Source organism: Mustela lutreola, chromosome 1 (genome assembly GCF_030435805.1).
Source record: "Mustela lutreola isolate mMusLut2 chromosome 1, mMusLut2.pri, whole genome shotgun sequence".
NCBI classification, from domain to species: Eukaryota; Metazoa; Chordata; class Mammalia; order Carnivora; family Mustelidae; genus Mustela; species Mustela lutreola.
The window spans coordinates 275,269,497-275,294,009 of record NC_081290.1 but is presented as its reverse complement, the minus strand read 5'-3'; the positions used below and the strand labels follow the sequence as shown (position 1 = coordinate 275,294,009).

The 24,513-nt window shown below is 35.9% G+C and overlaps 2 protein-coding genes across 2 annotated transcripts; both read left to right on the top strand.

Annotated features, from left to right (window-relative positions):
- The first annotated feature begins 4,625 nt into the window (after positions 1-4,625).
- Positions 4,626-5,561, top strand: LOC131822585 (olfactory receptor 4P4-like). Its single transcript, XM_059158875.1, has one exon. The coding sequence runs from the start codon at positions 4,626-4,628 to the stop codon at positions 5,559-5,561; it is 936 nt and encodes a 311-aa protein (XP_059014858.1).
- A 9,220-nt stretch (positions 5,562-14,781) lies between these two features.
- LOC131809000 (olfactory receptor 4P4-like) lies at positions 14,782-15,711 on the top strand. The gene has a single exon (XM_059135466.1). It carries the CDS (start codon positions 14,782-14,784, stop codon positions 15,709-15,711), a length of 930 nt encoding a protein of 309 aa, XP_058991449.1.
- Positions 15,712-24,513: the final 8,802 nt, after the last annotated feature.

Sequence of the window (24,513 nt, the reverse complement as noted above, 5' to 3'; positions counted from 1 at the left end):
TGCTCTTAAATTTTCTCTGATAATTGAAAAGCCTTTCCCTCTTTCATTGGCATTAGCATTATTTATCTTTTCCGTCCTTTTACCTCTAATCTATTATTTGTATCTTCCTATGTAAAATACATAATTTTCTGTTTCCAGAGTATAGTTAAGTTGCCTGGCTTTTTTGTTTGTTTTTGTTTTGCTTTGTTTTGTTTGTATATCCTATGAGGCCTTTTAACTTTACTGCTTAGACTATTCCCATATAATGTGATTATTGATAAGTTGGAGTGTAAGTCTATCATCTTGTAATAAATTTCTATTAATTCTATTTGTTCTTTTTTTTTGCTTCTCTTCCCTTGAATCAATTGAGCATTCTCATGATACCACTTTATGTATAGTATAATAGCATTACAATAATATCCTTCCATTTCTCTCTTCCCAACCTTTATGTAATGTTGCCATACCTTTTAGTGCAACAAAAGTTATGAAGACCAGATATATTGTTATTATTTTGGAAACCAGCTCTATTATCTTGAGCAAGCTATTTAATCTCTAGAAGATTCCTTTTTTCCCCCATTTGAGGAATAAGGGCAATAAGTCCCATGGAAATTTTTTAATAATTAAATCAGATAATGTATTTGAAATGCTTAATACAGTGATTAACATATAGGAATTTAAAAATGCTTATAAATATTATGATTAGTTTACTATGTGAGTTGTTCTAGATGGGATGCTATAAAACACTGATTATCTGAAGTCATATGACTACACACATACATGGATTTTCTGTTCAAGAAAGGAGGCCACCTGCGTTGGTCATATAGTGGTGAGCATGGCTGCCTTCCAAGAAGGGAGGCCACCTGAATTTCAGTGCACATGATTCTGAGTCTGTGTACCTTGCAGCACTGCAACCACACAAAGGAAAGTGCCTGGTAGTAATGAGAATCAGAGCTGTACCTATTTGGTTGGTTATCCTCTCCAATATTTTTCAACAAATCCTATGAGTGCTTTTCATAGATAAATAAGAGTGGGGATTTATTTTAATTTTTAATCTATTCTTTATTTTTTATTTATTTATTTTTCCCTTCTTCTTAACAATCCAACCCTCCATTGCAGCAGTGAGAGTTAATTACTATTGGGTGTGGGTGCTGGTCCAGGAGAAAAGTGGTGTGACAAGTCATTGACTTGTTCACTGTGATTCATCTCATGTTTTTTTTGTTAATGACTCTTGTTGTCTGGACATTATCTCTCTGATTTTCTTTTACCTTCTCCACTGTAGAAATAGAGATTTCTCTAAAACAAACCAATGCTCTCATAGTGTTACCAATTTTTCCCTCTGGCTTTTCAGAGGAAGAAATTAGCCCAAACAGGCAGAAGTTCTTTAACTACTCTGGATCTGTATAACAATAGTGACCTCTAGAGACACAGTGCCCAGAGCTTGGCTAATGTAAAAATGGAAATAAATTGAAAGCCTGACAATTCCCAGGAGGCTAGGGAATATAAACTTGGACAGTGTTCTTTACTGAGGATCTTTTAAGAACTACTCCTGGGAACACAATGTCTGTAAATTTCAAAATAAAAAAGTTCTTATGATCTCTTCTCAGTTTTTATTTGGCCCTTGGAGAGCAAATGGCTTGCAGGCATAAACCTGAAAGACCTGACTTCTAGGGCAAAGATATGTAGGATGCCCTAGCAGACAATCCAAAATGCTCTTGTTTACTTCTAAGTATGAACAGGGGTCAGGGAATTATATCTGTATTTAAAATCTTAGATCACTTTCCTGTGAAGTGGACACATATTTCTCTGTGAATCAGGATAGTTTGCAGTGATATTTATATTTTCACCCTCTTTGCAAAAGGATAGGAACTTCCTTCCTGCAAAGTCAAGGAAAGTGATAATAATAGATATTTTTAGAGAATTTACTGAGATTTGTTTGAATCAGTGCTTTGTATTCTCACATTTTCAGATTTAAATGCCAGTGAAAGGCAAACAAACTATGTAACTAAAGGGGGCATATGTGTGACCAAGACATTTTCCTGACTAACTGAAAACCTGAAGAACATGCACAACTGATGCTCAGGTAATCACACTTATAACCTCCTATTTTAGGCTCATTAGATCTATTTGACACTTATTCTGTTATCTTAAGCATGATACTTTCTGGTGTGGTATATTCAGATTTAAACAAGAGTAAGAAAAAGCAATATTTAGTCTTTATTGTATATTACAAACAGAATTTGTGTTTTTGAAAAATACATGTGAACATAGTGAAATCTTTAGACTGCCAGTGACTTTCCAGCTTCCAATCTTTGAAGAAAATCCCATCCCTGAAATTAGCATCTCTCCAATTTTTTTAGATTCACCTGAATCAGGTAAAGTAAGTTTGTAGTAAGGCACATGTTGAGTACATCAATAGAAATATATGTAGTTAGTATAGACTGACCCGGGTTAAGGTATAGGAGAATGCGGTTTTACAAAGCTGGTGGTAACTCATAAGGAGAGTACAGGACTGTTAGGCAGACTACAAAATTACAGACTGGCTTTTTAATTTAATTTTGGTAGCATGGAAAAAGACCATTTTCTTAAAATTAAGTGTTCAGGGGCTCCTGGGTGGCTCAATGGGTTAAAGCCTCCTCTTTTGGCCACAGGGATAGGACCCACGGACAAGAAGAAATGCTGCCCTGAGTTGTGAGGGATGGCAGGTTATGTACATGGGGTTGGGGGAAGGTAAGGGAAAGGGAGTTTTCAATAAAACTTTCATATGCTAAAGAGGATCCACAAGGTACCTGATACCTGAGGTCTTGCCAGCAACAAGCCATTATCATTAACATAGTTGGGACTTAAAGAATGTCACATTGGTCCCACCCAGGAGTGGGAGTGAGGAGGAGATGGCCAGGTGTCAGCCTTTTGCTTTGTCCTCAGCCAGCCTTCTGCTCCCTCCTCAGTAGTATAAAGGAAGCTTGAATAAAAGTGGTCTGTCCTCTACCTTACTTTTTCTTCCCCATCATTTCTAATTCTGTCTGCATTGCTTTAGTGATGTTACAAATGATGTTCTTCATTTTTATGTTTAATGTTTTGAAGATTAAAAAAAAATGTCATGTATTTCCCCTGCTTAAATTTTATAGTGATCTTGGAGTCTGTCATCTCTCAAGAGATGAAAATTATGGTAATTCCTCCACTGCTATATTCTCTGATGCATGCCCCTTTCCTGGGGGAAGCTACACTGAAAGAATAAGAATTAGGACATATACTTTATAAATATTTCAGTTTATTGGCTCTTTAATATGGGATAGTCATTTAGATTCTCTTAATCTGTTCTTCTACACTGAAAGGAATATGGTGGTAGTAGATGAGTATTTTAGTACTTAAATCATTCTTGTAATTAGACTTTCTATTTGATAAGTATTTTCAAATTTATCTCAGTTTCAGTTTTTATGCTTAATTATCTAAATGAATGCAATATTATAGATTCATAAATTAGTTATTGTTTGCAACTGTAGTGGTAACAATATACATGAAGATATAAGAAAAACATTAAATTATGGGAGAACTATAACTTGTATACAATTTTAAGGATAGAACTTGATGCTTTCATGTTAAAAAGGGAGACTAGTGGGGCTCCTAGGTGGCTCAGTCCTGAAGCGCCTGACTTCGACTCACTTCATGATGCCAGGGTCCTGGGATGGAGCCCCCAATCAGGCTCCCTGCTTGGTAAAAAGTCTACTTCTACGTCTCCCCCTCCCTACTTGTGTTCCCTCTCACTGTGTCTCTGTCTAATAAATAAATAAAATCTTAAAAAAAAAAAAGGAGACTAGAATGTCTTAAATTTCCATTAGTGTCTTTTTCTTTATTTACATTATGAAATTTAATGGTTATGGAGTTTACCTTCAAACATTCTTTTACACTAAAAAGTTAGAAATATACATATTTTTGAAATTATTTTTCAACATTTCACTGACAAAAGGAATAAACTTTTTGTTGGATTTTCAAGTATTTTTGCCTTATAACATAGCTAGCAAGATAGATTTCTCAAGCTCAAGCTATTATATACACCCCGCACCCACCCTTATAGTTCAAATAATATTGTTTGAAATCCTAATCACCCAACTCACAATTTAAGCAGATGTGTTTTTGTGTCTCTCTTTTTTAAATGCAATGCACTATCCTTGCTCCTCTGTCTCTAACCCATTTAGGAGGAAGTTCCATATCATGTGGGGAAAAGGAACGGTACCTAGAACAAAAGCCTGCTGTGAATAAAGAACACAATGGAAAATGATAAGTAAAATAAATTTCCTGCATTAAATTAATGCCTCTACTACCTAAAGGTTATAACTACAGTGGCACAATTTCATGTTAGAAAATAGTAATTTTTAAATCATTACATTTTCAAAATTAAATCAAAAGTATTTTTAGTATTTCAAAATGAGAGAATGCTTGAAAAAATTTTTAAAAATCATTGCAAAATCAGTTTTGATTCCTAAAGGGAAAACATGTAATAATATTGGTTTATAAATTAGCCATTGTGATTTGTTGAATTAGGTTTATATTTTGTTATGAGATCTTATATGATTGTGTTTACATTGTCAATGTTTTCATCCAATTTTTTTTTCTTTTTCAGATAGTTATTTGTGCATAATACACAATTTATGGAAAGTCAGAGAAACATCTCAGAATTCATCCTTTTGGGACTTTCCTATAACCAGAACATACAAAAATTTTGCTTTGCTTTCTTCTTATTTTGTTATGTTTCCATCTTGCTGGGAAATCTCCTAATTCTTGTCTCTGTTTGCTGTAGTGACCTTTTTTACCAACCGATGTACTATTTCCTCAGCCACTTAGCCTTAATGGACATTTGCTACACCTCCTGTGTGACACCCAAACTGATTGGTGACCTGCTACTGGCTAGAAAAACCATCTCTTATGATAACTGCATGTTACAGGTCTTTGCCTTGCACTTCCTGGGAATGATTGAAATCCTCATTCTTACCGTCATGGCCTTTGATCGCTACGCTGCCATCTGCAAACCTCTCCACTACCTGCTTATCATGAACAGGACAAGGTGCCATCTCCTAGTCTTGGCTGCGTGGGCTGGCGGGGCTCTCCATTCTTTTCCTCAATTATTGATGGCAATCCAATTGCCCTTTTGTGGTCCTAATGAAATCGATCACTACTTTTGTGATATCTTCCCTCTGCTGAAAGTTGCCTGCACTGATACCTACATCACTGGGGTCCTTGTGGTTGCCAATTCAGGAATGGTCACTTTAGTAACCTTTGTTCTCTTGTTTGGGTCTTATGTTGTTATATTATTCAGTTTAGGAAATCGCTCAGCTGAGGGAAGACGCAAAGCTCTCTCTACCTGTGGGTCTCATATCACTGTGGTGATCCTATGTTTTGGACCTTTAATCTTTGTCTACCTTCGACCTCCTACCAGTTTCCCTGAGGACAAAATATTTGCTCTATTTTACACCATCATTGCGCCTATGTTCAATCCCCTAATCTACACCCTGAGAAATACAGAGATGAAAAAAGCCATGAGAAGGGTTTGGTGTCAAAGGATATTTTCAGAAGAAAAACATAATTGACTTGTCCTACTCAATAAATGCTGAAATCTTCATGCAGGAGCAAAAATGAAGTTGAAATCAGAGAGCTCTGATCATTTAGATCATTGAAACCAATGAATTCACTTAATGACAATGAAACCAATGACATTCACTTAATGAATGTCAGAGATGATAAACTGCAGAATTATCAGTAATTAGACTTACTATTTGATAAGTATTTTACTAGTGGAACTGGGATTGGGTAGGAACACAAGTATATTAAAAATATTCTGGGCTAAAGGAATGATGGTGGCTATGTCACATACAGTAAGCATTTCTGAAGCTTTGAGGCTGCTTGTGAACTTTAATATTTATTTGAATATGAAATTTATACATGAAGATTTGACAACATTTTGGCATTCTGTAGAGATGGATATTAAAAGTGGTTTTCAGAAATTAAGAAAATTTTTTTTGTTATTGAGCTTTATTTTCTGTAGGAAATTATCTAAATCTTATCTGAAATAAATTGTGTGATGAAAAAATCCATGCAGATAACTTGATTCTAAACCAAAGAAAAAGCAAAGAAAAAGAGGCGCTCATACTTGCCCTGTGGGAGCTGCCACACCCCCTCCCACCTCCCTTAACATGTCATAGATAGGGACAAAGGGAAAGAGGGGAATTTTCATTTCTGTTGTCATGGTTATTACATCACAGATACTTACAATGTGGAAAGACAAGATGAGAAAAGTAGTAGACCATATCCCTTCCAGTAGAGTAGGATTTGTTGAATGACCTCAAAATGGTGCATTTGGGAGAAACTGCACGTCAGCTTGACTTGACATGTAGACCTGAGAAATACATTCCATTTTCATCCTTATGGACAAGGAATAGGGTCAACTGAACTTTTTCAAGATAGAAATTTTCCCTCAGCATTATTCATATATATATATATATATATATATATATTTTTTTTTTTTTTTTCATCCTAAAGTGAGAACGGAAGTAATAAAACACAGGTTTTTTTGACATTAAAATATATACTACCGTCATCCATGAATAGAACATATTGTCTATAGGTATTCTGGAGAAAAATTTCCCAGGAAAACCAGAAAACAATGTATGTAAATATTTTTTATCATTAGTAGAATGCAGATAATTAAGATCTTTATGAAAAAGATTTGACATTCATAAGAAGATTGGTAATAGTGTAACACTATCAAGGGGGAGTATTTCTAATACATGAAGAATATTTGACAATGAAATGCAATCAGATTAAAAAAAATAATTTCAACAGCAACATAAAGGGGAAAGTGGGGGCACTTGGGTGGCACAGTGGCTTAAGCATCCAACTCTTGATTTTGGCTCAGGTCGTCATCTCAGGGGCATGGAATCAACCCTGCTTTCAGGCTCCACATTCAGCTTGGAGTATGCTTGAAACTCTCTCCTTTCCCTCGGTCCCTTCCACTTGTGCTTTCTTTCTCTCTACAATAAATCAATAAATCTTTTTAAAAAATGAAGAGGCAGGAAATGGAGAGAAAATGATAAGAAATGCAAATTATAGCACACTTATGTGCAAAAAGAATCATATAAAATAAAATGTAGACAAATTATTAAGAAAAAAATGAATATTGTGGTGGCTTCAACTACATCACTTGTACCTCAGAGTAAAAGACAGTGTAGGAATATCTACAGGCTTTGAGAGAAAAAGAATGTGAATGATAAGTCTTACTCTTAGTCCTATTGTTTTTCATTAATGCAAAAAATAAAAAGATACTTTCATATCAGCCTAATATTTACTACCCACAAGTTCTATTAGAGCAAATGTTTTACTTTATTAAAGAATTTCATAACATCATAAGTGATTAATCTGTATAAAAAACTTAAAGTCAGAATATAAATAATTGGTATATTTTGTCTTCATCCTGAAGAGCCACCTTAATAGCACTTAGGGAGAAAAATGATCATCAAACCAGGAGTCCTACACTGTGATTTGCATGTCAGTCTACCATTTTTTAACGATCTGATTCTTGGTCAAATCAGCAAACAACTAGCATCTTGTATTATTCATTTATAAAATATAACTGATAAGTAAAGCTATTAGTGTCACTTAAATATGAAATGATAAATTGAAATGGCATTTGAGAAATTGATTAGTGGCTAGGACACATGGGATAACTATTACTTAAGACATTAACCATCTACAACAGAAGTCCTATGACTATTTCCATATTCTTTTCTCAACGGTGCTGTCTTCACGATGCTCTCTTCTCACCCATCTTATAGAAGAAAGGAACCCACAGAAAAGATACTATTTTATTTAGAAAAACATAATTTATAATAAATTCTCCCAGACTGCTAAAATCTAGGATTAACTATACAAGATAGGCAGTTAGCAAATGCACATTTAATTACCTTTGGAGTCTCCCAGATTCTATCCAAACTTAATGTAACATATTGCGTGAATAAACCCAGCTAGACTTTTTACAATACATCACAATAGCCTTTATCAAGAGCATAGTCTTCTTTCAACAGCTTTCTTCCTGCTGTGCCTTATGAGGGACTATTAACTCATTCATCATTTCTAAGTCATAGCCCATTATGGTACATTGACTTCTTAAGTGCTACCATAACTGTTAAGACTTTTGTAAGACTTTTGTAATGACACCTCCACGTTGGAGGACGGTGAGTTGATGGGAGCAAATGCTCTTCCTTGGTGAGGAAGTAAAGCCAGAAAGATTCAGGGGTAGGGGCTGCAGAGCAGAGCCTGGAGATGATGGCGTGGTTTGGAGAGGACTGGGAGCTCATTGGGCATCCCACAGAAGTTCTGGGCTGAGAATAAGAATAATGGTGAAAACATGACCTAGACTGGGGAAGTTTTCTTTGAATAAAGTGTTAGAATGTGAATGTGTTAAATCACGTTTCAGTGGGGCGATCTAGGTCAAACGGTAGAAACTTTGAGTTAGGAGCAGAGTCAGTTCTGAGGACGTAACCACAATATGGTGATAACAGTTTATAATACAGTTTTGTCTACTTCAAAGCTGATGAGAGTGGATCATTTTAAGCTTTCTTGCCACACACACAAATAGTAGTGAACTATATAAAATGATGGTAATAATGTATTTGTAATTATTCCACAATGTATATGCATATAAAATCATCATACTGTTTACCTCGAATATATACAATATATTTGTCAATGATTCCTCAATAAGGTTAAACAAAACAAAACAAACAAACAAAAAACCAGATCTCCTTAGGAGAGTGGGAATAGACTGGACCAAAATGAAACACCTAGACTTGCTTTCAAGTTAATTCTCTGAAGGCAAATCCAACTTCACACTCTATCCCTGGGTTGCTATTGCCTTGAATATGTTTTTAGAGTTGTCTTGCTATGTATTTTCTCATATTTAACTTATGAAATAGAATACACAGAGACACATAGAGAGAGAGAGAGAGAGAAGAGCGCTGGGGTTGGGGTAGAGAACTGGGCAGGAAAAACCCCTGTAATCTCCATATGAATAAAAAATTGGAACACTACCATCATCTCCAGAGTCAACCATCCTGTCCTCACTGCTCAACTTCCTAAGGACTAACTATTCTCTTGATATTGATCTGCAATCTCCTCTGTGCCTAGTGACTTTAGTCAAGTATTTATCTTAGCTGTTACAGAGTTTTGTTGTGGCTCAAATAAGAACAAAGTGAGTCTTTGTGAAGATTAAACGGGAGTACTTAGTGTATGACTCCCAGCAAACGCTCATTTAAAGATTTTCAAATGCAGATTTTGTCAAATGCAAATTTTCTTTTTCAAATAACTTTTAAAAAATGTTCTAAATCAGGGGCACTTCAGTGATTTAGTCCCTTAAGCGTCCAACTCTTGATTTCTACTCAGCTCCTGATCTCCCGGTCCTGAGATCAAGCCCTGGTCAGTGGGGAGCCTGCTTGAGGTTTCTCTCCCTCTCCCTCTGCCCCTATCCCTGCTCCTACTCTTTTTCAGTATTTCTCTAAAAATAAATCTTTATTTTTCTCTAAACCAAAAATAATACTAAGCTCTATTAGTTTATAATTTTCCTATATACTTGGAAGTACTCTATAACTCATTGTCATTCTCTTAAAGACAGTTTTTGAGCAGGGATGAAGACCATTAGTTACCATGAGGGCCAAGGATGTCTAAACTTCTGTCAGTTTATGGAGATCAGAGAAAGGATTAGGACCTCAAGTTTGTTTTCATCGCAGAATTCCTTAAGTGCAGGAGAATATGGTCCCTGGCGCCCTGGAGGAATTTCTAATGACAAATTCCTAAATGGCATGCAATATTAATTGTGGTTTGCACACTGTTTATAATCCGGATTCGATCCTAGCTGCACTTTGTCAACTTAGATCTAAAGGAAATCAACCTGGTGAACTTCTGTTTGGGAAGGTAAACCCAAACTTCTTGGAAAGAATAGTGCTCTAGGATAAGAGAAAGTAATTTATAATGCACTCTCTATAAAGTATTAATTAATCATGTGGGCTTGGGCATCTCTAGGGGTAATTTTAATGATGAAAATATAGATTGTGATTTGATTCCTTTGGATATAAAATTATTCCATTTGACTTCCAACTGTCACTCTGAATATATGACTCATTGTGGGAATGTTGGTTGAGTGATGTCAGTTGTCTTTAAAATAATACCAGCTTTCTTTCTGTGAATGGCTGATGGTTGCACTGACTGAAATATGAATTCAAGAAGCTGACATGAAATGCTCTGGACAGTATCAAGCCCTGGTCCATGGGGAGCCTTCTTTCAGTGAGCCTGCTTCGCAGAATTTCAGTGAAGAAAGGGGGGACACCAGAAGGAAGAAGTCGGAATGGATCCACAAAAAGTGAAGGAACATGAGGTGAATTATTTCTCTTCCCTTCCCATTATCCTGCCTGACTGTGTGAGATCCGCTAAGTATATTTTGCCTCCATTGTACAGCTAGCTGACTGACTTTCAGTTAAAGTTGAATACGGGCATCTTCTCTGAATTTTATAGACTAGCTTGTTTTGAGGTTGAGGGGATGATAAATTCAAAGTGCTGCCCATTGAAAGTGCCATACAACATTCTAAGATACAGGCAGACAACAATGGGGAGTGATGCTTAGATAAGAAATTTGCTTAGATAAGATGCTTAGATAAGTGATAGTTAGATATGAAATTTCAAATTAAAAAGAAACCCAAAACATTTTTAGAACTTTTGGGGAGTGGGGAAGCTGAAAAAGCATTGATTAAGAAAAAGTGATTCACAGGTTGCTAGGAAAGTGATGAAGCCCAAATTGAAAGGACAAATATACTCCCTGCACTAACCCTCTCATGATTTTGATCTCTTCTTCCTCAAAACAAATAAACAAACAAACAAAGAAGCTCCAAGAATTCAAGAATTAAGTTAACCTAAGACCCTACACAGCTCACCAAAAAAATCAGTTGAAAATAACTCAAAACTTGTCTCTATTTATCTTATCTCTGTTAATTTTGTTGCCTGCCCTTGTTTCTGGGAATAAGCCTTAGGACAATAATTTCAAGTATGGAGTATTTTATTTACAGATCATTTAATCTGTATAAAGTATTAATTAATCATTGAAGCTATTTCTTTTAATTATTTACAAACATTTGCTGACTATTGGTTAAATAATCGGTAACCTGTATTTGACAAGATACAGAACAAAGGTAAAATAATTAGAAATATTTATGAAGTCCCTACAATGTACTGGGTGACTTCCACATTTTATCTCACAACAGTCTCAGGAGATAGATGTACCCACCAATGATGTACTTATCCATTGCCAATGTGATGATCTGAGAAAAAAAAAAAACAGTACATGCCAAAGATTGTACAGATCACGGATACCTGACGAGAACTGAAAGCTAAATTTGTGTAGCAACATAGACGGGACTGGAAGATATTATGCTGAGTGAATTAAGTCAAGCAGAGAGAGTCAATTATCATATGGTTTCACTTATTTGTGGAGCATAACAAATAGCATGGAGGACATGGGGAGATAGAGGGGAGAAGGGAGTTGAGGGAAATTGGAAGGGGAGGTGAACCATGAGAGACTATGGACTTCGAAAAACAATCTGAGGGTTTTGAAGGGGCGGGGGGTGGTAGTTTGGGGGAACCAGGTTGTGGGTATTAAGGGGGGCACTGATTGCATGGAGCACAGGGTGCGGTGCAAATACAATGAATACTGTTACGCTAAAAAGAAATTAAAAAGAAATTTGTGCAAACACTCAGTATTTGAAGACAGAATATAAGACTTTCTTTCTGTCCTTTGGGAATTTAGGGTAACAAAACTTAAGACTATATTGGGTTTAGTTTGACATAAGTTAAATATGGAAATATTGGGGTCAGTGAGGTACTCTTTTAAGTCATTAGAGTATACAATACCTATTGAGTATACACTAAGCATCAGTAAGTATGGCAATCACATAATGTTTTGCTAAGTATATTACTAAATGAGATTTGTTGTTTCAGATTGCCAGACTCTATTAATTATGTCTATGGGTTTGGGCTAATTACTTATTTTCTCTATGGGTAGGTTACTTTTTATAAGTGAGCTAATTAGAAATACTTCTCAGAATTATTGGGAGAATTTAAAATGTTTATGTTATGCATGTGGGATGCTCAAATTGCAAGCTTATATGCAAATTATTAAACCTACTGATAGTGTAGTAAAGTAATGAAATGAGGCCATATGATGATTCATGGGAAACCCCGAATTTATTATGTACATTATGATCAAGGTTTTCAAAATTTTGACAATAGCAGAAAGCCCAAAGTTTAAGCAAAATCTTAACTGAAACATATAAATTTTCAAGACTAGATTTACCTTTTTTAAGAAGGGGCCTCTAGGACAAGTGAACACAAGTTCCTACAGTGAGGGGAGAACTACAGCAGGGAGTAAATGATGACCTCTTTCTTCTAACCACTGCTCTTACAGAGGAGCTATTTATGGCTGGAGAAGCGTATCCAAGGACATGACAACATTCAGTGCATTGTATTCTCTAAGAATAAATTGCATTCTCTAAAATAACAGAGATTTTTATTCTCTATTCTTACTCTTTGTAATTGGGCTACATATGCAGGAGAGAGGAACAGATTGAGATTGCAGTTTTGTTTGAATATTTTCTGCATTTTATAGACTAAGATAGTTTGTCATAATTTATTATCTCATTTTGTCATCTGCATATCAAGATTAGAATGGCTGAAATAGTTTAAGGATCACGATTTTGGAGGTTGTCTGGTATTGCATGAAATAATTAGGTAATTGGAGGAAAGGGGATTTTAACATTAAATTTCTTCTGTTCCAGGTATGGACTCAGGCTCTAGATTAAGAAAACTCTAATTTCAAATTCTGTTTTGTTAAATATTAGTTAGGTGATCTATGTATACTTTATCAGGAAATTTTCAATATTTTCTTTCCTTTTTTTTTTTTAATTGATTCTCTTTAAGTAATCTCTATACCCTAAATGGGGCTCAAACTTACAATATCATGATTAAGAGTTTCTCCCTCCACTAAGCCAGCCAGGTGTCCCTGTATTTTCTACATACTTTCTATTAGAATCCCTTCTATTTGGAACTAGGAGATTAGGTTAGTGCCAATCTCAAAGTTACCTTCCTGCTCAAAATAATTTTATGGCAAAAAAAAAAATTATGGCATTAAAATTTTATTTTCTACAAGGAGTCATATTTACTAGACTTCATTATTGATAGCCTCACTGATTTGGTAATTCTAGCACTTATACTCTTATGGTCAATAAAGCAAGAGTCATTTCTTCATTTTTTACAGTTTCTCAACCATTTTGTGTCAACGTTCAGTCAGATTTTTTTTATTTTAAAAAGAAGATGATTTAAATAAAAAAAAAAATTGGTATCCAAAGTCACACACTGGTATAATTAGTAGTGGAGGCTTGGTCCCAAATGTTTGTCTTCATATAAACATTTTCCTATACATTTTTTCTTTGAATTCTGAAGTGCCAATATTCTTTAAGGGTTTGGCAAAAGATATGCTTTGGATGAATATCGAATAGAAATTCATACTATAATTCATACCATTGGGAAGAAATTGACTTGTAAATTATGCTACATTGAGTCAGAGAAAAACCACAAAGGTAAACTGCCTTGAGTTCTTCCTTTTAGTTTTATTTTTTTGTGAAGATTTGATCTGACAGAGAGAAAGAGAGCACAAGTAGGCTGAGAGAAAGGCAGAGGTGGAGAGAGAAGCAGGCTCCCCACTGAACAGAGCCCAACAGGGGATTAGATCCCAGGACCCTGAGACCATGACCTGAGCTGAAGGCAGAGGCTTAACCCACTGAGCCACCCAGGTGCCTCATCATTTTAGTTTTAACTCTCTCTTTATTCTGTGGTTCATTTAAGTATAGGATTTGTATTGATATCCTATATAAAAATAAACATTTCATACAAAAGATCAGCATCTTACTGTCCTAAATCAGTAAGTAAAGATGAACAAGCCATCAAAAAATCTTAATCTCACAAAACAAACTGAGGGCTGCTGGGGGGAGGGGGTTTGGGAGAAGGGGGTGGGATTATGGACATTGGGGAGGGTATGTGCTTTGGTGAGTGCTGTGAAGTGTGTAAACCTGGTGATTCACAGACCTGTACCCCTGGGGATAAAAATATATGTTTATAAAAAATAAAAAAATTAATAAAAAAAATTATTGAAACTCAGAGGCCTCCTACAGAGGCTTTTTATCTTCCACTTTGTAAATATGTTTGTATTGTATAAATGTTTAGTTTCATTTTCTACCTCCTCCTGAAACTATTTTGTTTGTACATAGTCTGCTAGTGACCACAGTCAAGCTTAACATTTGCTTCTATATCATTTAACAGCAACTTTAATGACTTATACTTGCCTCTTTAACAAATGTGTGTTTGGAAGGACCCAGAAAAATATCCTTTATGAGAACTTTGTTGTATATTCCTTTATAATTGAAAAACATTTGGCAACTAATAATAATTTTTAAACATTTTTTTAAAATTTACTGATTGAATTGATTTATAAAACATAATGTCAGGATTGAACATAATGTCCTGAAAAATTGACTTATGGAAATCTTCATGAGACTAACCAGAAAAAAATATATATATATCATATCATATCATATCCATTAAATAGAATTTCATGATGTCAGTGTCATCATCTATATTCTCCACGCACATGTCCGACACTGACTTGTGCAATATGTCTTTTCAGGAGACCGTTAAGAATTTTTAGGGCCCTGGATCATGGAAACTAAGAATAACGTCACTGTGTTTATTCTCTTGGGACTCTCTCAAAACAAGAACATTGAAATCCTCTGCTTTGTATTATTTTTATTTTGCTACATTGCCATTTGGGTGGGAAACTTGCTCATAATAATTTCTATCACGTGCAGTCCACTAATGAACCAACCCATGTATTTCTTCCTTAATTGCCTCTCACTCTCTGACCTTTGCTACACCACAACAGTGACACCTAAACTAATGGCTAATTTACTGGCAGAAAGGAAGACCATTTCCTACAGTAACTGCATGACACAGCTTTTTACCACACATTTATTTGGAGGCGTGGAGGTCTTCATCCTCACAGGGATGGCCTATGACCGCTACGTGGCCATCTGTAAGCCCCTGCACTACACTGTCATCATGAGCAGAGAGAGGTGTCACGCAATCATCACAGCCTGCTGTACTGGGGCCTTAATCCACTCTGCCAGTCAGTTCCTCCTCACCATCTTCCTACCCTTCTGTGGCCCCAATGAGATCGATCACTACTTCTGCGACGTGTATCCTTTACTGAAGCTGGCCTGCACGGACACGGACAGAATTGGTCTCTTGGTCTTTGTTAATTCAGGACTGATTGCTCTGGTGACTTTTGTGATTTTGATGGTGTCCTATTTTCTGATATTATACACCCTTAGGGCTTACCCTGCAGAGAGCCGCTCCAAAGCTCTTTCCACTTGCAGTTCCCATGTCACAGTTGTGGTTCTGTTCTTTGTGCCTGTTCTCTTCGTTTACATTCGGCCCCCTTCAACTTTTCCGGAAGACAAAGTGTTTGCTCTTTTCTACACCATCATTGCCCCCATGTTTAACCCTCTGATCTACACACTGAGAAACATGGAAATGAAGAATGTTGTGAAGAAAATGTGGTATCATCATTTGTTTGGGGAAGGGAAGTAACTTATATTAAGAACATTCTAGAATTTCATTTTAGGATACTATCTTGAGCCTTAGAAGTAAGAAGAAATGATATACACAGAGTATATCATGACTGCAAAAGCCAACCACAGGTTGGAGCTCAGAATCTTTAGCATTTCCTCAGACCTCTACTGACTGTATAAATTTATTATTTTTAAAGATTTTTTTGTATTTTTTATTGAAGTATTATTGACATATGACATCCTGTCAACTTCAGGTATACATCACAGTGATTCAATATTTTGTACACTTTGAAATTATCCTCACAATGAGTCTAATTATCATCTGTCACCACACAAAGTTATTATATTATTATTGATGATTGGACAATTTTCAGTTATTTTTTCATTTCATTCTGGTTAGAACCAGATCTAATCTCCTCACACGCCAGTCCCAAGTACTTCTTAATTTGATATTTTATCTTGAACATTTATGAAGTCTTTTTTCCCCTTCTCTTGACTCCATTATCACTACAGTGTGAATCCTGTTGGTAGAAACAATAGGAAACTATCTGGTAGATTAGAAATACAGGTAGATTTTACTTCCATGATCTCAGAGGAGAGCATATATAGTAGGTTTTTGAGCTGAGGGCAATAGGTACATGAGCTATTCAGCATTCATAAACACTCTTCTATATGATATTTGAGCCTAGTCTCCCTCTCTCCCTTCCAGAAATGAAACATAATATTCTCAACATTTGGACAAAGTTAAGTTTGTGTAAGTTTCTCTTCTAGTTCAGGTTATAATCCTTCCTGAAAGATCTGTAACATTAAGAACAGGCTTTAAAATTACTCAATACACTGTTACATTGCTACAAGGGTCCTTGTTTCTATGATTGGTCATTAGATTTAAGTTAACATTGATACCTTTCTTCCTTGCACTGCCTACTCACTCTTCCCTTTGATTTAAGGTTAACCTTTATTATTGGGGTTCATTATCTAATAATGTGTGCCAAATTTTTATTCTTGACATTCTGAATCTTTAATGGTCCTGCCATTTTTTAAATTAACATTTACTATTAGTTATAGAAATTTTAAGAGATGGGCTGTGTTCCAAATAGTGATCATTCATGTTCCATTGTGTCAAACAAACAGATGTCATCTCATCATCAATACCAATTCCTCCAACCCCTTTTTATCTTTTGGTTTAGTAAAGGCATGGAGACCCCAAATGGTGTCTAGGTGGCAACTTCAGTTTCCAGTTCAATAAAGTAATTGTTGTGGTCCCTCATGAAACCAAACATCTATAACTAAAACCTAAAGGCCAGATGAGCTGAAAACTTTTGGTACAAAAATAGAACTATAAAGTACTTTAGTGTAATAATAAAAGAGGCACTTGCAAATACATCCTTCAATTCCATAGGATTCTATAACTCTTTATGATGGCTATGGGAGAAATAAAACCATCTGTTGGTCAACACATCATTGAAAATATAACTCAAGCTTTTCAGGGTGCTATTTCTTGATTGGCGGTGTGTTTGGTAAACCATTTCTTCATTGTATCTAATCAGTTACCTAGATAAATGGGGTATAAATGAGTTCCCTGAGGCTGCCATAAAATAATACCATAGATAGGATGGCTTGAACAACAAAAAATATATTTTCTATCACTTCTGGGGTCTGAAAGACCATGGTTAAACTACTGACAGATTTACTTTCTTCAAAGATCTATCTCTTTGGCTTAACAGAAGGCTGCCTTCTCCATATGTCCTCACATGATCTTCTCTGTGAACACACATTCCTGGTGTTTTTTCTGTGTGTCCAAATTTTCTCCTATAAGGATGCCTACCACATTGGGTTAGGGCCCACCCTAAAGTCCTCATTGTAAATTAATTGCCCCTTTAATGGCCCTATCTCTAAATAGTCACCTTCTGAGTTACTTGGATCTAGGTATTCAATATATAAAATTTCAGGAACTCAACAGAGTATGTGGTAGAATCTATGAATTTCAGTGTGTATGTCCACTACTAATCATCTTTACTGGAAGAAATACATTACTGGATCAGAATCAATCCAAAGTGAAATAGTATGATGGTGAATAAGGCATTCCAAAAGTCAATGCATTGTGTTGTTGGTACAAGCATTATAAGCAGGAAAGATAAATCTATATCCAGAATAAGTGTCTATTTCAGTGAAGACAAATTTGGTTTCCTCCATGATGGAAGGTTTTCAGTGTAATCAACTTGCTATCTCAGCAGTGAGTGGACTTCCTGAGGAGTGAATATGTTGGGCATTCAATGCTGGTGTGACAGCTTCCAAACAAAGCCATAGCAATATTTCCTAACTGGTCCATATAGAGATACCATGTGTAGAGGCCAGACTTAGAATTGTATGGCCAATAGTTCATCTGATGTCTGGGCCTACAACCAGTGGCAACTGCCAGACATGTAAGTCAAGATGACACCAGATGTCTTCAGTTGCTAGCTAGTGGGCATTCCCAGTCCTTGTGTTTACTCAGTTGAGACCTCAGATGTCATGTGGCATAGACAAGCCATCCTCACTATGTCTAAATTCCTGATCCATTGAGCCCAAGTTTATAGTAAATTAGTTGTTTTACACATGAAACTTGGGGTTATCTCTTGCAGTCATAATAACTACAAACATTTGGTACTTGGTAGTCACAGAAGCCAGATGAAATTTTAGAGGGAAATTTCATATTGTTCAACCCTAACAATAGCCTTCATAGAGAAGCTTCCTAAACCACCTTGACCACTTTAATTTTTGGTTAAGATTATTTATGTTATTTATTTTAGAGAAAGCAGGGCGAAGGTCGGGGGGAGAGGGCAAGAGACTTTCAAGCAGACTCCGTACCGACAGAGGAGTCAAATGACAGGTTCAATCTCACAATGCTGAGATCATGACCTCAGCTGAAACCAAGAGTCAGATGCTTAAATTCCTGAGCCACCCAGGTGCCCCATCCATGTCTGCTTTAGCCCTAGACTAAATTAGTTAGAACTTGGGTAGCTGGGAAAAGAGGGTGGCTGATATCCACGAAACATTTCATCTACCACCACTGAGAATTTCCTCCTCAGTGTACAACATGTAGTGAGCATTTGTATGACTTATATTTTGCTTATAAGGTCTACCCATATAGTCACAATTTCTACCCACACAAAGTCCCTATACACAAGTAAAATCTTTAGCAACTGTCACAAATTGGAATAGATCTAGGCTCTAGTTATCTCTTGGTCTGTGCAAAGCAGACAATCCATGCACTGGTTGAGGATTTGTTAACAAGATTTTCCTTAATCCCCATCTTTTTTAGTGGTTTTGTATTTGGATTTTTAATATTACAGCATTCCATTTCAGTTGGTGCCAGAAAGAACTAAATATAAACAGATAGAATCATATATTTCCTTTTCAGTCAACTTCTTCTAAAGCAATAGGAGATGACTGAGAGGAACGAGATGATTTTGCAGGAATTTTATCAAAATATATTAAGCGTATCAGACCTTAAGAATATAAGCATGGTTTTGCAAGAAAATAACTCAGGTGATGTTATTATATCATCCCCAGGCCATGAGAATCTGTTCTCTAGAAATATGGAGGAGGGGATTCTGTTTGTGGAGAGGCTTCACGGCAATTGTTTTCTCAAAATTCTCAGATTCAACCCCAAAACACATCATCTTAGATTTGTTTCAATTTTTTTTTTTCTTTTTGTGGTTCTGTTGTTGACATAAGAGACCGTAGAGGCTGTGCTTTCTGTTCCCTTTATAGTACTCCCATGTCTATGATCAAACCCATGACCTTATTTTCATCAGGGTCTGTGTTTGGGCTTCTGGAGACCTAACTGCAACAGAAAAGCTCTCATTCTGATGGTTTACCTGAAGTTGTGTAGACCAAGTAGTAACTACCTCATCCTTTATGTTAGCCTACCGACACCACCAACAGAAGGCAGTTGCTTCACAATCCTTATAACTGTGTCTTGTCCACACACCATTCAAGCTCCACAGTCATTGTAAATCCCAGCCCATCAATGTTGTTTGTGGAAAGTCAGTAAATTTTTTGTGTAGAAAATAGGAAAAAATGTTCTTTCAAACATAAGGTCAACATTTTTATAGCCAAACATTACAAGAGTTTTTTTTTTTTTCTCAAATTACTAACTTATATGTTTTTCCATATAACAATTTTTTTTTTTCCTGCATAGAGGGATAACCAGGTCTATGGTTTCCAATGTTATTTAGACTATGGTTGCCCTAGTAACAACCAAATTCCTCACTTCTCTCCTAAATGAGTCTGCATACTGTCCTTATCTGGTCCTGATTGTAACTGATGCATCATTTTCAGACATTCTCAGTCTGCCTCAAGTCTTTGTTCATATTGTTCACTCAGGTCATAAAGTCTCTCAGTTGTACCTTTTATAATCTGCAGGTGATCCTTGAACAATGTGGGGATTAGTAGCATGTATAATTTTTTGAGCTCTGGCCCAAACTTAACTACTAATCATCTACTGTTGACTGGAAGTCCTACCAATATCATGAGCAGTTGATTAACACATATTTTATATGTTGTGCAAGATATATGTGTTATATACTGCATTTTTATAATAAAATAAACTAGTTAGTAGAAAATTTATAAGGAAGAGTAAATATAGTACTGTACTGTATTTACTGAGAAAATTCCACATGTAACACAACTCACAGTTCAAGCCCATGCTATTCAAGGGTCAATGGTATTATCATGTGCTACTCAAGTTTCCCTCAGTTATGTGCCCCTTTCTTGCTATTTTAATCATGTTTACCACTGTATATCTCTTTGTAATTGGTTTCCCTGAATTACAAACACATCTTATTTCTTTTAGAGGAACATTTTCTTCATTTTTTTGAACAAAGTCCTCATTGTGGTATTTGTAGGAGGAAGTGTATAAATTTACACCAGCTCTCAGAGTTAAGTCTGTGAAACCGGTTGCCAATGTGGGGGCTGGAGGAAGAAGTAGGGCCATTGGGGTATGAAGTCCCACACAGAAGTTTGCCACCCACTGTTCAATTCATTTATTCTGTGCTAAAGCAGACCTTAGGCGTCTTTGGCATTTTCTAGTTTAACCTCTGCTGAGACTTTGTTCTGTACTGTTCCTCAGAATCTGTTTCAACAGGAAGCACATGATTTACCCCCTATCAATAATGAAGAGAAGAGAACTCTTAGTTTGTGTCCAACTCCTCAGAGTATAAAGTTATTAACCATGGCATAGCTATTTTTTTAAGACTGGAAAGGAACTACGCCTTGTTTAGCTGTACATTGGCCAACTTTTCTATTGGGGAATGTCTCATCCCATAGAGTGAGAGGGAGGTTTGGGGATATATTCTCCCAGGTAATGTACTTTAAATAACGCCTGGAAATTAGAGAGAACACGTGTATATATTTCCAACACTAAAACCAATGAATATACAACTTTTGGGTAGAAAACAAACAAAAGCATTTTTCTGTTAGGGTCTGTAATAAATGGAGAGAGACTGATAGAAAGGGAAGGTCAATCAAAGCTTAATTTCCCGCCAAGCATCGAGAATCAAACTGATGGGTCAGGGCCGTCTCTTGCAAAGAGGCAACCCTTCCCAGCCTCACAGACTAACTTTTATAGAGGAGGTTAGCCGAGCTATACACAGGTGGCCAATGAGATTGTAATACAAAGAGAAAACTGCATAGTCATGTTAGGTCACACACGGGCAGCCAATTGAATTACAATTCTTCCTAGTAGATAATGGCATAGCCCACTGATTGGCCATTTCTACCTGGCCTGACCCACCCTTGTATCTGGGCTTTGCAAGTAAGTTCCTCTGGGAGGGGCAGAGTCAATCTAATTTTTCTTCATAAACAACAAACTGGCTCCCTCTGATTAAGTAAGCCCTTACATTTCACCATAAATGCTAATGATGATTTTATTTCCTTTTATTTTCAAAAACCAAGAGAGAAAGCTTTTCTTTATAAAGGAAATAGGAAAGTCCCAGAACCAGGACTTACATGGGCTGCTTTCATGGTGAAATTCATTAATCTTCTGTAACAAAATTAAGCATTTATTTTGACTCTATTGAAAACACCAGATACCGCCTTTTACTCAGAGATAATGAAATTTATCTAATGAGATCACCTGGTAAGTAAAAATCCAACCAACATATTCTAAACAAACATGACTTTCAAATTTAAAAAACTTCTCTCACTCTCGCTATACACACACACACATATGTATATATATACACATTTATATCTATATATATCTATATATAAATTATATATATAATTATATATAAATTATATAAATTATATATATTATATATTATAATATTATATAATAATATATATTATATATATGTTATATATATAATATATATAATATATATTATATATATAAATTAAATTTTAACTAAAATAAGCTTATATATATAAATTAAATTTTAATCCATAAGTATGTTGATTTCATAGGTGTATTTCTCTCTTCAAGTTTTGCTAACTTTCCATTACATTGATACAATTCAATACTGATCACTATTACATCCCCTCTTCTTCTTCTGTTACATTGAACTGTTGGCAGGAAAATTGATCCTTGTCTCCATTTGATGGAGTCCTCTTTTTCACCAAGCCATGTACTACTTCCACAGCCACTTATCCTCTATGGACATCTGCTATACCTCCACTGTCACACCCAAATTCATTGGTGACCTACTAGGAAAGACAAAATCCATCTCCTATGGTAATTACATGTCACAACTATTTGCCATGCATTTCTTTGGGAGTACCGAGGTCTTTATTCTCATAGTCATGGCATTTGATTGCTACATTGCCTCTCCACTATGTGATTATCATGGACAGGACAAGGTGCCATCTCCTAGTCTTGGCTGGTTGGGCTGGTGGGCCTCTCCATTCTTTTCCTCAATTATTGATGGCAATTCAATTGCTGTTTTGTGGTCCTAATGAAATTGATCACTACTTTTGTGATATCTTCCCTTTTCTGAGAGTTGCATGCACTGATACTTACATAACTATTGTCCTTGTGGTTGCCAATTCAGGTATGGTCACCTTATTAACTTTGTTGTCTTGTTTGTTTCTTATGTCATTATATTTAGTCTATGACATCACTCAGCTGAGTGAAGACACAAAGCCCTCTTCACCTGTGGGTCTTGTACCACTTGTATCATCAAGCAGATGAGGCTGAGTCTAAATCACCTGTGAATAGTCAGTGAGCAGGTAACAAACAAGATGGGAAACATGTTAAGAAGGCACATGATGAGGTGAGCACCTGGTGTTATATTCAACTAATGAATCATTGAACATTACATCAAGAACTAATGATGTACTATACCATGCTAATTGAATTTAAATTTTAAAGGAAGACTGGAAAGTACTGTGTGAGGGTAAACCACTGTAAACAACAATATGTCTTTCATTACATTGTCAGTTTTATTATGGAGACACAAATAAAAGCAGAATATATACCATCCTCTCTGATAAACACTAAATGTTGACCAGACACATTGTACGATACACATAGTAATTGCTTCTAAGTAATCAAATAGTGGAATTACATTTTTAAGTTCTTGAATCAATTGTTTTTTTAAATGTAAAAGATAAAAAATAATACAAATGGCTATCAGACACATGAAAAAATGTTCATCATCACTAGCCCTCAGGGAGATTCAAATTAAAACCACATTGAGATATCACCTTACACCAGTTAGAATGGCCAAAATTAGCAAGACAGGAAACAACATGTGTTGGAGGGGATGTGGAGAAAGGGGAACCCTCTTACACTGTTGGTGGGAATGCAAGTTGGTGCAGCCTCTTTGGAGAACAGTGTGGAGATTCCTCAAGAAGTTAAAAATAGACCTTCCTTATGACCCTGCCATTGCACTACTGGGTATTTACCCCAAAGATACAGCTGTAGGGAAAGGAAGGGCCATCTGTGCCCTAAGGTTTATAGCAGCAATGGCTACAGTCACCAAACTGTGGAAAGAACCAAGATGCCCTTCAACGGACAAATGGATAAGGAAGATGTGGTCCATATGCACTATGGAGTATGATGCCTCCATCAGAAAGGATGAACACCCAACTTTTGTGGTAACATGGACAGGACTGGAAGAGATTATGCTGAGTGAAATAAGTCAAGCAGAGAGAGTCAATTATCATATGGTTTCACTTATTTGTGGAGCATAACAAATAGCATGGAGGACATGGGGAGATAGAGAGGAGAAGGGAGTTGGGGGAAATTGGAAGGGGAGGTGAACAATGAGAGACTATAGACTCTGAAAAACAATCTGAGGGTTTTGAAGGGGCAGGGGTTAGGAGGTAGGGGTACCAGGTGGTGGGTATTATAGAGGGCACAGATTGCATGGAGCACTGGGTGTGGTCCAAAAATAATGAATACTGTTATGCTGAAAATAAATAAAAAAATTTTAAAAAAGATAAAAATTAAAAAAAAATTAAAAAGGCTTTGCTATACTTTGCTTCCTTCTTCTGATTTTCCCATATAATTTTTGCTTTTCCTCTCTCCCACATAATGAGAGAGAGTTTTTTATTCCTTTCTTTTCTTGTCTCCCATTTTCCAACAGCCCATTTATCAATAATAAGGTCATTCCAATTATGATATCACAAGTCATTGATTTTATTTATCTACCGAAGATGCACACCAAAGATCTTGAATTAAAAAAAAAAAAAAAAAAGAAAGAAAGGAAGAAAAAAAGAAAAAAAAAGAACTCTACCTGGCCATCTTTTGTGTTCCCTCTACTACTTCATCTTAGAGTTCCTGAACCCAAACCTGATACTACTATAGGCTACAATTTCCTTCCTATTCCAAACC